Here is a 15949-nt window from a genome sequence, read left to right as displayed (position 1 = left end):
TAAAATACAACATCCATGTCTTATGCAACATAGCTATTTGTGAAACTGGTGCTGAATTTCATGTATGTATCTGTTCTCTGGGCTGTAAATGAAGGTGCTGCTATAGAGGATCTCAGATACAGCATCAGCCTGTAGTCACCTAACTGCCAAGTCCCAGTTAATGTGTTGTCGCTCCTCAAAAAAGAATCCCTAAGTACAGTTATAGGATACTGTCTTGTACATGTGTGGTATATTTTGTAGTAGCGATGCCTGCATTGTATGTTACTTTATACTTCTACTGTACAATTCAGGGAAAATTATTCACAGATTCAATGCAAAACATGAACGGTTTATAAAATATGTTATAAAGTACTTAAAATGAAAACGAACTCCCCCTCGACCAGCTGCAACAGAAACATGCTGCTTACACATTACGAATCAATAATAACAATCCAATAATAGAATAGCCTATACTGTATTTAATAATATAACATTGAAATGGGTCAGACCGCAAGTAGATTTTTGGCCCATTATGTTTTTTATCTTTACTGTGTTTTGCACTGAAGTCTGACTATTAGTGTCGACGTCCATGTCCTGATTTGTGTGCGAACTCAAACAGGGGGACAGTAATTAAGTCCTGAGGCGGGTCTTGCCCCATGAGCCAAAATAGCGCGTGTACCCTGCTCGGAAAAACTTGCCACCCAGACTTGACCGCGCGCCACGTCCAGGGTCCGACCTGTGGATAATTATTGACTAGACAAGCCTGCAACCGACTTTCTGTGGTGCAAACTCCTCTTCAACACTGAAAATGAAACAGACATGAGTTTCTGTTTGGACCTCCTCGGTACCGGTCTAAGTCGTGCTTATTTGGAGTGAGACGTACAACCTACTGAAGCGAGAGCTGTTTGTGGGACACGATGTTGTTCTGGCAGCCCTACACTGAAAACTTCCGAGCCCCCGTACAGAGACACGGCGGCAGCAGTTACACACGGTACGAACCTCGTGAAGATAAAAGTGAAATGTTGATTTTGTTTATAGCTGTCTGAGTTCTCTAATATATGTTAATAAATAACTATTTTGGTTTATTTCACGTGTCAGGCAATCTGGGCACAATGCGCCCTATCACTGAGTGTGAGGGCCTACATGACGTGTTTCTGTGTGGAACAGACGGTTGCATATGTCTACAGAAATACTCTTAACTTGTTTGTCCACCAGCCAAATGGCTAGTGAATGTTCAAATATTACCAGCCACTCAGTATATTATTGTTCTTTTGACCGGTGAGTTAATTAAATCTACCAGCCACATGTATATTTTACCAGCATTTGGCAGATGGATGGTTCTAATTTTGCACCCTGTCTCTAAGTGTTCATCTTTGTTGACAGTAGTATGCATTATACTTTTTGGGAGGCAGGGCGCAAGTACAGTTGGACACAATGACGGAAGCTCGGGGGCCTCTGATTGGCTAACCCCCCTGCGCTGGGCACAGAATGTGGCCTCTGATTGGCTGATCGCCGTCCTGGCATCCTTCCTGAGGCTGGCGGTGGCTTCCCTGCAGGCTTCACACAGACCGTCAGTCTGTATGCTAAGGGAGCCATGTTGATGCCTGGTTTTGTGTCAATCGCTGCACTTTGGATGGTTAAAGGACTGCGTCTCAAAGACCGGGAGCCTTAGCGGTGATTCCAGCACCGCGATGAGAAGAGAAGAGCGGGTTGAGATGGTACAGGGAGCACCAGAGGAGAGCTTCTCTTAGGTCACCGGACATTACACGGTTGATTCAAGCAAGTGAAGTTGATGCTAGCATGTTAGCCTGATAGCTAGGTAGCAACAGCTGTGCGGACGCTGCGTGTGGACTAAAACAAATTCTCTGCTGGTTACATTTTGTCGGGCTAACGTAAGAAATACTGCTTGACGACTTGGGGTAACGTTAACGTTAACGACGGGGCGGCTGGATTCATGCTATCTTGCTTTTGCCGTTGTGAAGCTAGCTAGCTGTTAGCTCACGTTAGCATACTGACAATCCGCTCGCATTTTCAGTCACGAATAGCATCTGCTAGCTGAGTGGACCCTAACTTATCGTTACTTTCTGACAGTCTGCCAGTTGTGGAGCGCCTTGTTGTGTGACAAAAAGACCACCGAAAACCCCAAGTGGAGATATGGCGATACATCCGGTCTCTGAGGAAAGCTACCGATTCGCTTGTCCAGCTAGCCTAGGAGCGGCTAGCGGACTAGCATAACTTTCCTCTCGGTGTCCCTAAGAAGCTGTAGAGCGCACTTCCTCGCTAGTCAACCTCTTGTACCTGAAGCAAGCTGGCGGCCCTCCGAGTAGAAGCCGAGGACAAGGAGCTGGGGCCGATGGCCTGGGTGCTGAAGATGGACGACGCCTCCATAGAGTCGGGGCTGGTGCACGACTTCGATGCCAGTCTATCCGGCATCGGGCAGGAGCTGGGGGCTGGAGCCTACAGCATGAGGTTAGAGACGGAGTCAACATCAACATGCCAACCCCAGCTTCCTAACAGTAGTGTGTCGACAGATAGAGAGAACAACATAAACTCTGTCTGGAAGTGTTACCATTACACCCCCCCCCCCCATGCTTGCGTGTGTTATTCCCTTTCTACTGAGTGCATCGTCTCTTTGTTTTGGGATTTGGAGAAGGGCGGTCATTGCAGGGTGCCAGACAAAGATTAATTCCTCTAAACACACGCACAAAAACAATAAAAGGACACGTGTTATAATGTGGGGGCCAAATACATTTGTCAGTCCGTGCTGTTGCTCACATTATGTGTGCATTGCCATAAAGAGACCTCAACACAGAGGAAGTCTGCAGAAAAGGTCTTGTTTTGGCCCCTCAGACTGGCAGAGCTATCAGAAAAGATCTATGGCTTTGTTTCTAAAGACCAGTTGTGTGTGTGGAAACAAAAAGGTTGTACTTTATGTACAAGGTGATTGATCTGATTTGAGTATTTTTTATTTTATTAGAAAAGCTCCTAAAATTGACTTGGAGGTGTAAGTGGCAGAAGCGTCAGCACTTTCTTCCTCTCTCTTGCAGCTTAAGAAGGACCTGACCGTTCTGGGCTTTTCCTAACTTCTAACAAAAATGAAACCTTGGTCAGATTCTTTAACATTGAACAAAACAATCTCCCCACGAAAATGCCAAGGTTCATGATTGAGTTGCTGCTTTAGAGCTTTTGATCCAATCACACAATCTTCCTCGGCAACAGAGTCTGTCCCGATGTCACTGAATTCTAGATGTTCAAATTACTATTTAAAAACATTTATATTACCCAAACTATAGTTTTGAAAAAAAAGTTTGTTTTGGTATCACTATACAGGTCTTTTATTGAAACAAAATCTAATCTAAAATTTACACATGATACCAAGCTCCAGTAATCACCCACAGTCTTCAATGCCCAAATGGAATACATGCAGCCCTCTCATCTTCCATGTTAATTGAATGACTTGTCAACATGCCTCCAGTTCCAGGTCACATAGGTGATTTCTCCCCAAATGTTGCATCTTATGAATCAGGAAAACACTGATTAGTCAGCACTACATGTCGATAATGTGTCTGTGGAGGATGGATATGTTTCCTGTGTCTTTCTTTCGTAAATGGTTTAATAAGAAGGAATGTGTTGGCATCGAAGGGGGCAATGTTGTAAACCACCTGTTAAATTAGTAACTTGCGGTATGTGTGCACTGAATTATGTAATAGGTTATGGGAGGCGTTGACATTTATGTGCATAAGTCAAGAAGCTCCCAGGACCTGCATGTCTTATCAGCTGCCCCCTCTGCCATCTGCTTTTAGCGTGCATTCAGCCGGGTGTGACGTAGGTGTGTGTCAGTCTTTTATGGCGGTAAGCAAGTTTGCCAATAGTCAAGCGACGGGTTGCATGTAAGTCAATAAGTGAAAACTGAGAGTGTGTGGGGTGTCAGTGGCTGCAGGAGAAGTGCTATCTGTGGTGTTGGGGTGGGTTTCGGCGGGGCATGTTTGGAGTCAGCAGCTAGAAGGAACAGAATGTCTCTGTGTGTTTCAGTGAAACCAGCTCCTCAGATTTCAGGAAGAAAATGTAGTTTCCTGGGCAGCAGGGCTGTGGCACCCAGGTTGGGATTCAGCGAGAGACGCGATTAGAGACTGAATAAATTTAGCAGGCTTCTGTTTGGAAGACTTTGTTGTTTGGGAGGAAGGTGCTTCAGGAATGTCTTCAAATTGTCAAGTTTTTTTTTTTTTTTGGGGCTTAGGTTTAGACCAGCATCATGAATTGCTGAAACGTTTTTCAGGTAATGAGATGTTAGGATATGCATTTCTTTGCATGGAGCCTTTTCTGCACAGCCCCTGAGATCAACACACACGCCCCAGTTCACTGTGCACCGGTTGACACTCTTGCAGCATTTGTCAGGGTGAGCTGAGGACAGGTTGGTTGTCTAGATTGGCTGCCAAGTGTGAGAGAGAGTGCGTGTCAGCAGCTCAGGCTATCTCTGGGTGTTTTTGTTCATTTATCCTGCTTCTGTGTCATGCATACATAATAAGAGAGCCATTTGATCGATGGAGAGCCCCTTCTAAAATAAGCCAATGCATTTAATAATTCCACACTATGAGGAGGTAAAGTATGGTCATGCCAAAAGTGAAGCGTGCAACAGTTTAAATGGCAGAAACTAATTTGATGTATTTTTTTTAGTGATAACTGCAAAAATACCTGGAGGTCACAGTGATAGGTTTCCATCAGGATGGTATTGAAGATTAAAAAAAAAACTTTTATTAAACGGACAAAAGCCAGTTGAAAAATATTGAGGGGCCAAAAATGCACCAGTTAAGCTCTCCATGGAAAATAGGGCTACAACTAATGATTATGTTTGATTAATCTGTCGATTATTTTATTTTAAATTTTTTTTTATTTTAAAGATTATTTTTTGGGCATTTTTAGGCCTTTATTGACAGGACAGCTGAAGAAATGAAAGGGGGGAGAGAGAGGGGGAGGAAGGACATGCAGCAAAGGGCCGCAGGTCTGAGTCGAACCCGGGCCCACCGCGTCAAGGAGCAAATCTCAATATGGGCGCCCGCTCCACCAACTTGGCTATCCAGGCGCCCAATCTGTTAATTATTTTCTTGATTAGTTGTTTGGTCTATAAACTGTCAGAAAATGGTAAAACTGTCGATCAGTGTTTTCCGAAGCCCAAGGTGACGTCCTCAAATGTCTTGTTTTGTCCACAACTCAAAGATATTCAGTGAAGAAAATAGAAAATATTCACAATTAAGAAGCTGGAATAAGAGAATCTTTACTGTTGACTCAAACCGATTAATCGATTATCAAAATAGTTGGCGGTTAGTTGTTGATTGGTTAATCTTTGCAGCTATAAGGGAAAACTTTTAGGCTGCTGTTCTTTCATGATAGTTTTCTGTTCGCTTGCATGTCTTTTCATCAAATCCATACTGACTTTGTTTGTGGTTTTTCTCCTCTCTTTCTTCTCCTGTCTCTCTCAGCGATGTGCTGGCTCTGCCCATCTTTAAGCAGGAGGACTCCAGCCTTCCTCCTGAAAGTGAGACCAAAAATACCCCATTCCAGTATGTGTTGTGCGCCGCCACCTCACCTGCTGTCAAGTTGCACGACGAGACGCTCACATACCTGAACCAAGGTGAGGCACACCGTACATGCACTCAAGAGAAAGTTTTGGTTGTACTTAACCAACAGTTTGTCTGGTTTTTTTTTTCTTAAATATTATAGTGACTTTATATTTTCTCTACTTGGACTACTATAACTGCCCATAACAACTTTGGCATTTTGATGTGGTTTGTACACACACAGTTCACTTCTTTGTGTTTTGGGGCTACATCCATCTTTTAACATAAATAAATAATTACCACATTCATTCATTGCACATTAGTATAATTACTGTAAAATGAAACCGTTGCTGACGCGGATGGCAACCTCCTCTGATCTCTACTCAGCACTTTAATGTTACACACCACCGGTTTGACTCTGCCACAGTACTTTGCTTTATGGCAAAAATGGAGATTTACTTTATTAAACACAAAATGATTCACATAAATGGAGGAACTAGCAACATTCTCATTTTAAAGAGAAGCAGAGAAAATATGTGGCATTATGTCTGTATATGCTTTTATTAAGCTGTTTTTAAGGAATTACAGAGGATTTAACATAATTTATGCATAAAAATGGATTTGTTAGTGCAGCTAAAATGCCAATTGAGATCTATTGTTTGCTGGTGCAAAACATTTTCCAAAGTGCAGACTGGGCTGTTTGAAGATGGTCTGGTCATCCATGTTATTATCAGGATGTAAATGTCCACTTAAATATGTCCTATATGTATGCTGTAAATATGTCAACTTATTGTGTAGTCACGATCCAATTTGTAGGTTTGGTAGAGAGGGGAGTAAGTTGTGGCACTTCTATGCTTAAGAAAAACTCAAAGGAGGTGGAGAATGCGTAGCTGGTCAAGGCGTGGGGGTCAAAAAACTTTTTTTCTGAAATTGTCTGTTGGGGGACTGTCTGTCTCACAGTACAATCCAACACCACATTTCTGACTCCCGTTTCTCTCCAATCGTTAACTTTTGACTGGGACAACCCAAAATCACACAGTGTAAAGGGGCCTTTATGTAAAACATTACTTTTGAAGTCTGCCACAAAAATGCTGCCTTCATAAAGACATTTAAGTCTTTTATAAACATACAGTGTCAAACCATATAATCAGAAATAAAACATAAAAATGGACTTGACCTAAATTACACAACAAACAAAACTATCATATTTGGCAGGGAATAGTTGCCTTCACTCCACTGTGTTTTTAGTCGCTGTTATTTTTCAAACCTCTCCCATGTTTTTTTTTTGCCTTCTTCTGATGTTCCCTCTCCTCTCCTCTCCTCTCCTCTCTCAGGCCAGTCTTATGAGGTGCGTATGTTGGACAACAGGAAGCAGGAAGAGTTACCAGAGCTCAACAACAAGATGGTGAAGGTGAGAGGATCCTCACAGCTGGAGGGTAACTGTAGGGAAAATGTATTTCACTTCTTACGTCAAATACACTTTATACCTAACATTGTGTGTGTGCATGTGTGTAGAGCATAGTGCGTGTGGTGTTTCATGACCGCCGGCTGCAGTACACAGAGCACCAGCAGCTGGAGGGCTGGAAGTGGAATCGTCCTGGCGACCGTCTCCTTGACATCGGTAATGAAGCCTGGCGAGAAATGTTTACCTAAACTGTCCCATGTGTGTGATTTGGAGTTCAAATATCTGTGTGTCTGTGTGTGAGACAGATATCCCCATGTCCGTGGGCATTGTGGAGCCAAAGACTCACCCCTCCCAGCTTAACGCTGCAGAGTTCCTGTGGGACTTAAACAAAAGATCTTCTGTGTTTGTGCAGGTAACACACTAATACACACACACACACCCACACATATACACATATATATCAGCTCTATTTTGTGCCATCTGTTGGGCGTGCTACTGAATTTCCACATTAAACGCATATTTTCATCACACTTGTACTCTCGTCTCCCCGCTGTCTGCAGGTGCACTGCATCAGCACAGAGTTCACTCCCAGGAAGCATGGTGGAGAGAAGGGCGTCCCCTTCAGGATCCAGTTCGACACGTTCGCCCAGGGAGAGAGTGGAGAGTACACAGAGCACCTCCACTCTGCCTCCTGCCAAATTAAAGTCTTTAAGGTACACACCTGTTCTCTCATAGGGGGTCAACTTTACACCACCTCACGCGTCGGCCCTCACGGCAAATTAAATCTGTCTTCCTTTACCGATCTCTGCTTTTTTGCTTCCCGTTTAGCCAAAGGGGGCGGACCGAAAGCAAAAGACGGACAGGGAGAAAATGGAGAAACGCTCACCTCAAGAGAAGGAAAAGTACCAGCCTTCTTATGATACCACTATCCTCTCAGAGGTCAGTATGCAGCTGCTATGGACTGTCAGGCCTTACAAATATGTGGCTTTAGTACAAACTAGGCTAAAGTACTAGAAAGCATCCATTTTCATTTTTAATTTGGGGGTTACCCATGTTCAAATGTATGCACCCAAGTAAGTAATGTGTTTCTGCAAAGCGGTGCACTATGTTGCTAAATTTGAGGTAAAGGGCCATACTGGTGCTTTACATCACTGCCAACCATTTTCTCAAACGTGTGAATGCTTTAGATTTATAAACATTTTTTTTCTCTTACCATCCAGACAGCCATTGTAGGGCTGCAACAATTATTTTCTCAGAGCTCAAGATGACATCTTCACATTGCTTGTTTTGTCTGTCAAAAACTCAAATATACTCAATTTACAATGCTATAAAACAGAGACAATCAGTAAATCCTCACATTTGAAAAGCTGATTATTGTCTATTATCACAATTGTTGCCAATTTAATATTCGGCCAACCAACTGTTACATTAACCCTTGTTGTCCTCGGGTCAAATTTGACCCGTCAGAAATATGGGTTTCTTCCAATCAAATTGCCCCAAAATAACTTTGATGCATGCATGTAAGTTGTATGGAACCCATAAAACATATACATTCATGCATCAATGTTCTTCGCAGGTAAGATTAATGATTACTTCCATTGAATTTTGGTTGTTTTATTTCATTTCATGGCTTTTGAAAAAAAAAAATCTTTTTTAAATGACATAAACCAGTCTGTGATTCACTCAACATCCTCTGATCTTAATTCAATTTCAATTCACTTTTATTTATAGTATCAATTCATAACAAGAGTTATCTCAAGACACTTTACAGATAGAGTAGGTCTAGACATCACTCTATAATTAACAAAGACCCAACATTCCAGTACTTCCCCCAAGAGCAAGCATTCAGTGTGACAGTGGCGAGGAAAAACTCCCTCTCAGGAAGAAACCTGGGACAGACCCAGGCTCTTGGTAGGCGGTGTCTGACGGTGCCAGTTGGGGGTGTGATGAACAGTGGCAATAATAGTCACAATAAAGATAATAGATCAGTGACTAGAAATAGCAGTTGTAGTAGTAACTATTATACTATACTATAATATCTGCTTTTTTTCAAACTCAAAAATTAGGTATAATGTGATTTTATTAGGTTTATTGACCATGAATTTAAAAAAAAGCATTGAAAAGAGGGATAAAAACGTTAAAAAAAAAAAAAAAAAAAGTCGGAAAAAGTTCCAAACAAAGCGCATTTTTCAATTTTGACCCGGAATGACAAGTTCATGGACGACGGTGAAAAACACTGTTGAACAGTCATTTTAATGCAAGGAGCTGCCAAATTAACATGATCCTTTTTATTCCTTTTCTTATTGTTTTCTGGCTTTGATTGTTTCCCTCCAACATATAGCTCTTAAATTAAAATGCTGTGTTCCTGATGTTAGATGGCATAGCTTCTCATAGGCCCATTGATAAACCATCTCAGAAAGTTTTGAAGTCTCCTCACGTACAGTTAATTCTGTAACTAAAACAAATGGTTGCTTACAAGACAGTATGGCATCTGGTGTGCTTTGGAAAGTGGTTGGCAGTAATGTTAAGATGCACAATAGGGTTTCCTGTAAATTGTTTAGCTGAGGTGGTAAGCCACCTGGAACCTGACGCATCTCGTCCAGTGATCAAGTTAATTTGTAGAGGACAGTCTAAACAATAGACCCACTGCTCTTCTTTTCCCCAGAACGCTAATGTTTTATTTTATGAAACTAGATTCATTTGTACGACATTAGCAAAGGTGGTCTTTTTTTTTGTCAGGTGAGGTGGCCCATGTCCACAATAAAACTGCCAAAATGTACAAAAACACTGCTCCTTTGATTGGGCTGTTAAGTCTTTGTCATCCAGTATAGATTAGACTGTTTGTTTATTGTCTCAGAGGTTTTATCGCGGCTTTTTCGGGATGTTCTACACTTGTATGCCACACTAAGACTGCCCTCAGGTTATTGGTTGTGTTTTTGTGTTGGTCGCTGGCTGGCTAACCTCTGCTGTGTGTCTGTATGTAGACGAGGCTTGAACCCATCATAGAGGATGCGGGTGACCACGAGCTGAAAAAATCCAGCAAGCGGACACTTCCCGCTGACTGTGGTGACTCCTTGGCCAAGAGAGGCAGTGTAAGCTCCCCGCTCCTCCACTCCTCTCCATCAGTCCATCCACAGTCTGCCCCCCCCTACCCCCTATAGACACCTGGCTATAGTCTGAAGCTTGTAGACACTAGACCATCAGCTGCTGGGAAGGAGGTGTTTTAATGCCATGTATTTGACATTAGGTGGGGTGGAGACGGTGCAAAGCTAAATTCCCAATCCACCCTTGACTTTTCCTCAACCTTCATGCTTTTTCTTTTGGGATATTTGGAGTTGGCCTACAGTGTTAATCAACCCAGTATGTCTGATTTTAATTGTGTATTTGTATATGTGTCTCCCCTCAGTGCTCCCCGTGGCCAGACGCCTACGTGAGCCCCAACCAGGCAGCTACTCCCTCCTTCACCTCCACCCCCCTGTCCACCTATACAACCTCCTCAGTACCGGACAGGTAACTGTGTGGATGCGAGTGTGTGTGGCCTTTAACTGAGGCGTGCGTTGGTCTCACCTCTCTTAATTGTCCTCTCTTGTGTTCTAGTGACTCGTCCTCACCCAATCACCCAGCAGACCCTGGTAGCCTTGGCAACTCGGAGGTTAGTCTCCCCTCTTCTCACCTGTATGAATTGGTGGAAAAGGTAAATATTTAAATTTTTCACATTACATTACATAAAAGAAATGTGTGACTAGTTACAGCCCCAAGTGTTACATCAAACATTTAAAACTGTACAGTATTGTATGATTCCTCAGTGGGACTGAGCTAGTGTGTGGAGTAGGTAAAGTAAAACTCAGGTGTGGAAGGGTGTTGACACCGCATGCGTCTCTTGTCCTCCTCTGCAGCAGTTGAGCGCCACTGCCTCCATACAGGACGCTCAGAAGTGGCTGCTGAAAAATCGCTTCAACTCCTACACACGGCTCTTCACTCACTTCTCAGGTACGCACGCGCGTGTGTGTGCGCGCGCACACACACACACGATGTCAAACGCACTAAAACCTGAGTGTGAAGGTGCGGGTATACTCGCACTTGACACCATGCGTGGGTCGCCGTAGATGGTGCACAGAGATGTTTATTCTCAACGCATTGTTCGTTGCAGTACTCTCCGAAAAACCAGAGGGCGTACAGACAAAATAATCTGTAAATGAGCAAGAAGTAGTAGAGAAGAAGAAACCGGAAGTAAAGGAAAGCAGGATACCTGGCAACGGTAGTAAACATATCCATGTTAAAACCACGACGTACCGCGAAACATTACACTTATCTACTCGAATCATTAAGGTGTCTGTTGTTTATCTCTTAATCGAAATGACTGTCTGCCTGTAACGCTCTTTACATGAAGCCGTTTTTCAGCTTTGATAAAACGATCTCTCATGTTTTTCCACACTCTCCAGCAAAATGTTTCTTCTTTTCCCAGTGTGGTGTCTCTCTCTGACCACATGTTTAAGGCTGTTTGACTCCCTGTGGTCTGTAAATGAAGAATCACACAGATGTTTGTACAGACGAACTTGTTCTTCCCGGCAGACCGGGTAGTTACAAAAACTCAGAGGTGCACGAGCATGCGCCGCAACAGCTTGCGGGGCCTTCGCGCTGGAAACGTCAGCCGTGGTGACGTCATTTTATGGTGCGCGCCGGGAACACCGCGGCTGCCATAAACCTAGCTTAATGCTGCAGTACAAGTGACTGGTCCTCTTAACTTGTTGCTTAGGTTCTGATTTGTTGAAACTAACCCGGGACGACCTGGTCCAGATTTGTGGGCCAGCAGATGGGATCAGACTCTTCAATGCACTTAAATCCAGGTGTGTTACAAAGTGTGTGTCAGTTTTTGTGTTTGTGTGTATGAACATTATGAAGGTGCCAGTATGTTTCATTGAATACATTATTATGTTTGTGTGTAGGTCAGTGCGTCCCAGGTTGACAGTGTACGTCTGTCAGGAGTCCCTGCTGGAGAGCCCCCTGCTGGAGAGCCCCCTGCTGGAGAGCCCCCTGCTGGAGAGACACTCCACCAATGAAAATGGAGAACACAGCATTTCCTCTAGTTTACACGGTAAACAAATCTGTGTTTGACAGCAGTGTAACACTCATATTAGTCCATGGAGGAATGCAGTGTGTGAATATTAACATGTCGTCTTTTCTGGTCCGTTTCTGTGTAGTGTATCATGCTCTGTACCTAGAGGAGCTCACAGCTGCAGAACTGATCCGCAAGATGGCGTGTGTGTGCAGCCTTCCCCTGGGAACGATCAACCAGGTGTACAGACAGGGTCCTACAGGCATACACATCCTGCTCAGTGACCAGGTATACACACACACACACACACACACACACACACACACACACACACACACACACACACACACACACACACACACATGCACGCCGTATGCAAAACTGTTCCTCTTCACTAGCACTTTGAAGTATCACACTCTCAACTGTGGAGGGCTCTTTATCAAGAGGGATGTTATAATTAAAAAGGTAAACTGTGGGATACTCTGAAAACTCTGCTTTAAGCAGGAAAAACCATAACCATGGATACTTAGACACTTGGCTTGCTCTTGCATTTCGTGCTGCTGTTATAAGTGCATAACATCCGCAAAACGATGAATGTATTATAATATAATGGGTTTCAGACTTTGCCCTTTTTTCATTTTAACTTCACTACATTTCCTGTAAATGGTGTCTACATCTTTTAATCCAACCCACAGATGGCCCTTGACATTCTGAGATCCAATAAAAGGCCAATAAATAAATCAACAGGGGCAATGTAACAAAAATGGTGGCCAGTCTCTTAATTATTGGTATCTGCCTAAAACATGTAATATTGGATGATGGGGCAAGAGTAAATGGTAGGACTGGGATTGAGACTTAGGCTGTACAGAGGAAGAAATAAGATGTCCGTCACTATTTTGTGTGCAGTCTGACCAGGAACAACGGTCTCTTATTTGCATGTAATTGACATTCTCACACACATGCTGTACTGTATTGCTGCTGCTTTTATGAACACCTCTCCTAACTCTGTCAGTCAGCACTAAAGTACCAAGGAACCACTATTACTACAAATTGACAGGGACATTTGATGAACAGCCACATTTCACTGTTTTTTGTCTTTTCTAGATGGTTTACAACTTGCCTGATGAGAGCTGTTTTTTGATCAGCACTGTCAAAGGTGAGCTCATAATGCATCACTTGCCATTTCTCTTGCATTAGATTTTGGCTTGTAACAAGGCTCAGTAGATCCCTTTTTTGACAAGGATTCAATGTACTTCTTCTTTCACAACACATGTCTCCAGATGAACTGGGCGAAGGACTCCATCTAATCCTGAAGTAGTGAGGAGGCATCTGATGGCATCACTAGTACTCCACCCTCTGTTTTGGAGCAGAAGCACCCTCTGTCTCTCTCTGCCTGCCTCTACTCTTTCCTCGTACTTCCTCCCGTTGTCTCAAAAAAACAATCGCTCGATGAAAAGCAGTCAGACTGCGCTAAAGCCATGTAAATGTTAGAATCTGACATGGGTGTGACCACTGTTTCATATTGAAAACACTAATAACAGAGGAGATTAGTTAAAAGAAGAGAGACTGGGGGGGATATGGGGTTAGGGGAAAGATAATGATGTATGTATTTTGATTTTATTTTATTTTTTTGTCTTTTTTTTTTATATGGTTTCTGCGGGATATAGGGGTGGAGGGGGGGCTCCAGGAGAGAGGAGAAGGAAAGAAAGCAGAGTTTCCTTATTGCTTGTTGCCCTTCTTACACAACGCGCACAACCAGCACTAGGCCAGTATTTGATAACCTGTACTGCTGAACAGCATGCAATCTCAACATACTAACCTGCTTAAATGAGAATCCCAAAATTTACTCTGTTTGTTGAACAGTCTTGACGGGGTCGTCTTAATAAACCATTTATTGATCAGCTGAGCTTGGTAACCCCTAAAATATCCAGGCTAAATTTGTGGAAGTGGTGTCATTGGTGGATGTTGACACCAAGATTCTTATTTTTATTTTTTTCTTGGACTTTGTCAGATGGACTGATTTCATTAACTCCTGTCACATAGTCATCCTTTGAGATTTTAGACTTCAACCATATCTCTCTGTCTGTTGACATGACCTCACACTCAGCTCAACTCTCCATGTACGTCCTGGTTGGCCTGCGCTTTTACTGATTTTAGTTGATGCTTTATTTATGGATCAGCTGTTTGTGTTGCTCTCATTGAATTTACTTGTTCCTGGTGCCATACTGACTTTTTAGCTCAATCTTCTACTCACTTTCACAAACACAGTGCACATGCACCTCATCTTTGAGTCCCCTGCTTTCTGTGCTGACTTTGAAACACTGGTTTAGAGGACTGCGGTTTACGCCTTCTGGGATTTTGGCCATAAATACGCAGACAAAGAGGGACAATCCTCTATAGCACACTGACATGGGGAGCATTAACGCCTATCCAAAAACCTTATATAATGTGGACCAAACTGGTTTCAGATTGATAGGCATTTTTTGAGGAAAAGCCTTATTGGCTCTGTACATCTTGGTCATCAGAAGCATTCATAGAACTGATCCGATGGTGAATTAAAGTCTCCTCTAGTAGAGCTGCTTGTGTACTGCATGTACATAGTAATAAACCCTCCATTCCAGGATCTGCTCTGCAAGAAACAACCTATCACACAGCAGGCTGGTAGAAATGTATCCCAGTGGTAGCCTGGTTTCAGTAGTCTTATCCTCCACATCCATCGTTAAAATCTTGTTTTTAATGTAGCAGAACACAGAAAGTACAGGTCATGTGTTTTGAGTGACACCTGTGTGAAATCTCACACAGGTCCTCGGAGTCGCTGTTTTAATTGACCCAGTTTCATTTTGGTACACAATGTCTGGCAGTGTTGCAGGTGCGTACGGTTTGTACGCCTCTAAGTGTGTGTGTGTGCGTGTGTGCGCGCGTGCATGTGTATCATTTTTCGTTCTTGCGAAGAAAACTTAATTATGTCAGTAGTTGTCATAAACTTTTTCCTGTTGGTATGATGAAACTGTTTAGCTTGCTATTTAGTAAAGAGCATGTGGAAGAAAAGGGGGGGAGGAGGGGTGGGGTAATTTGGTTCTTATTGAGTATAACACCTCCTTGTTTTTTTTTTTTATATGTTGGAGACAAAGTCTGCACTAAGAAATCACAAAACTCAAGCTGGATGAGTAGTCGATAGTCCTACAGACTACACCCTTTTCTTACCCGCCTATAAGAAGGAGAACAAAAAAAAAATGTCCAGCCTAAAAAGCATCTGTGTTTTTGAGTCCCCATGCGCCACAGCCAGGACTGTAGCTCTTGTGGTGTTTACAAGGACATGAGTACCACATCACAGTAAACTGTGTTCAGTAACGGAGCGGATGTGATACCTAAGTCAGGCAAACTCTGGCGAGCAGTTTTGGTCCCCTGAAGGTCTGACCAGTCATTCTGTCTGTCTGTGCAACTGGGTGTGTGGGTGTGTGAGAGAGAGTGAGCAGGAGAGGTGACCACTGTTCATGTACAGCCTAATGTCAATGATGATGCTTCTCATGTGCACAGTATTGTATGCTGGAGATGTACACAACCACATGTGCTGGGAATAAATGATTTCATAACTTTCTCTGGTGTCCTGCTGTATTATATTTCTTTACTTTGAACTGTAGCATAGTCGCTTGACTCAAGAGGACAGAGAAATGGAAGGGCTTGATTGTCATAGTTCTTAAAGGGGTACTTTTTGCAATTTTGTATCTTTTGTGTTAGTTAGACCCTCCTTATTTGGTAAACGCCCATGTCTTTTAAACTGCATATCCAATATTTCTGTTTTCTCTAAGCCAAGACGACCCTAATAAAATCATCTGGATTATTTTCTCAGACTTGGATAGCTCCTTCAATGCCAGAGTGGACATTATACAACGGTTTTCAGAGTGCCCCTATTCTTTTTTTGTTTAAAAAAGAAAATCCAGATAAACTCTCTTG

General features: G+C 42.9%; 1 protein-coding gene across 5 annotated transcripts; it reads left to right on the top strand.

The window, feature by feature from the left end:
• The first annotated feature begins 692 nt into the window (after positions 1 to 692).
• ubp1 (upstream binding protein 1) lies at positions 693 to 15593 on the top strand. Of its 5 annotated transcripts, none has more exons than XM_039820303.1 (16): positions 693 to 970; positions 5457 to 5608; positions 6869 to 6945; positions 7050 to 7155; positions 7245 to 7351; positions 7500 to 7652; positions 7768 to 7878; positions 9924 to 10031; positions 10346 to 10449; positions 10537 to 10633; positions 10836 to 10929; positions 11696 to 11786; positions 11886 to 12034; positions 12141 to 12283; positions 13100 to 13151; positions 13276 to 15593. In XM_039820303.1, the coding sequence occupies exons 1-16, from the start codon at positions 897 to 899 to the stop codon at positions 13311 to 13313; spliced, it is 1656 nt and encodes a 551-aa protein (XP_039676237.1). In that variant the 5' UTR covers positions 693 to 896; the 3' UTR covers positions 13314 to 15593. The 5 variants fall into 5 exon arrangements, with proteins under 5 accessions (XP_039676237.1, XP_039676238.1, XP_039676240.1 ...); XM_039820304.1 differs by lacking the exon at positions 693 to 970 and adding an exon at positions 1507 to 2448 and having other exon boundaries at positions 10537 to 10591; XM_039820302.1 differs by lacking the exon at positions 693 to 970 and adding an exon at positions 1508 to 2448.
• The last annotated feature ends 356 nt before the right edge of the window (positions 15594 to 15949 follow it).

Source organism: Perca fluviatilis, chromosome 13 (assembly GCF_010015445.1).
Source record: "Perca fluviatilis chromosome 13, GENO_Pfluv_1.0, whole genome shotgun sequence".
NCBI classification, from domain to species: Eukaryota; Metazoa; Chordata; class Actinopteri; order Perciformes; family Percidae; genus Perca; species Perca fluviatilis.
Note: the sequence above shows the minus strand (reverse complement) of the source record. Positions and strands in the feature narration are given on the sequence as shown.

Coding starts and splice junctions, on each gene's coding strand:
- ubp1 (XM_039820302.1), top strand. CDS start 2,333: ATGGCCTGGGTGCTGAAGATGGACGACGCCTCCATAGAGTCGGGGCTG. Junction 2,449..5,456: donor GCTGGAGCCTACAGCATGAG/GTTAGAGACGGA, acceptor TGTCTCTCTCAG/CGATGTGCTGGCTCTGCCCA. Junction 7,879..9,923: donor ATACCACTATCCTCTCAGAG/GTCAGTATGCAG, acceptor GTCTGTATGTAG/ACGAGGCTTGAACCCATCAT.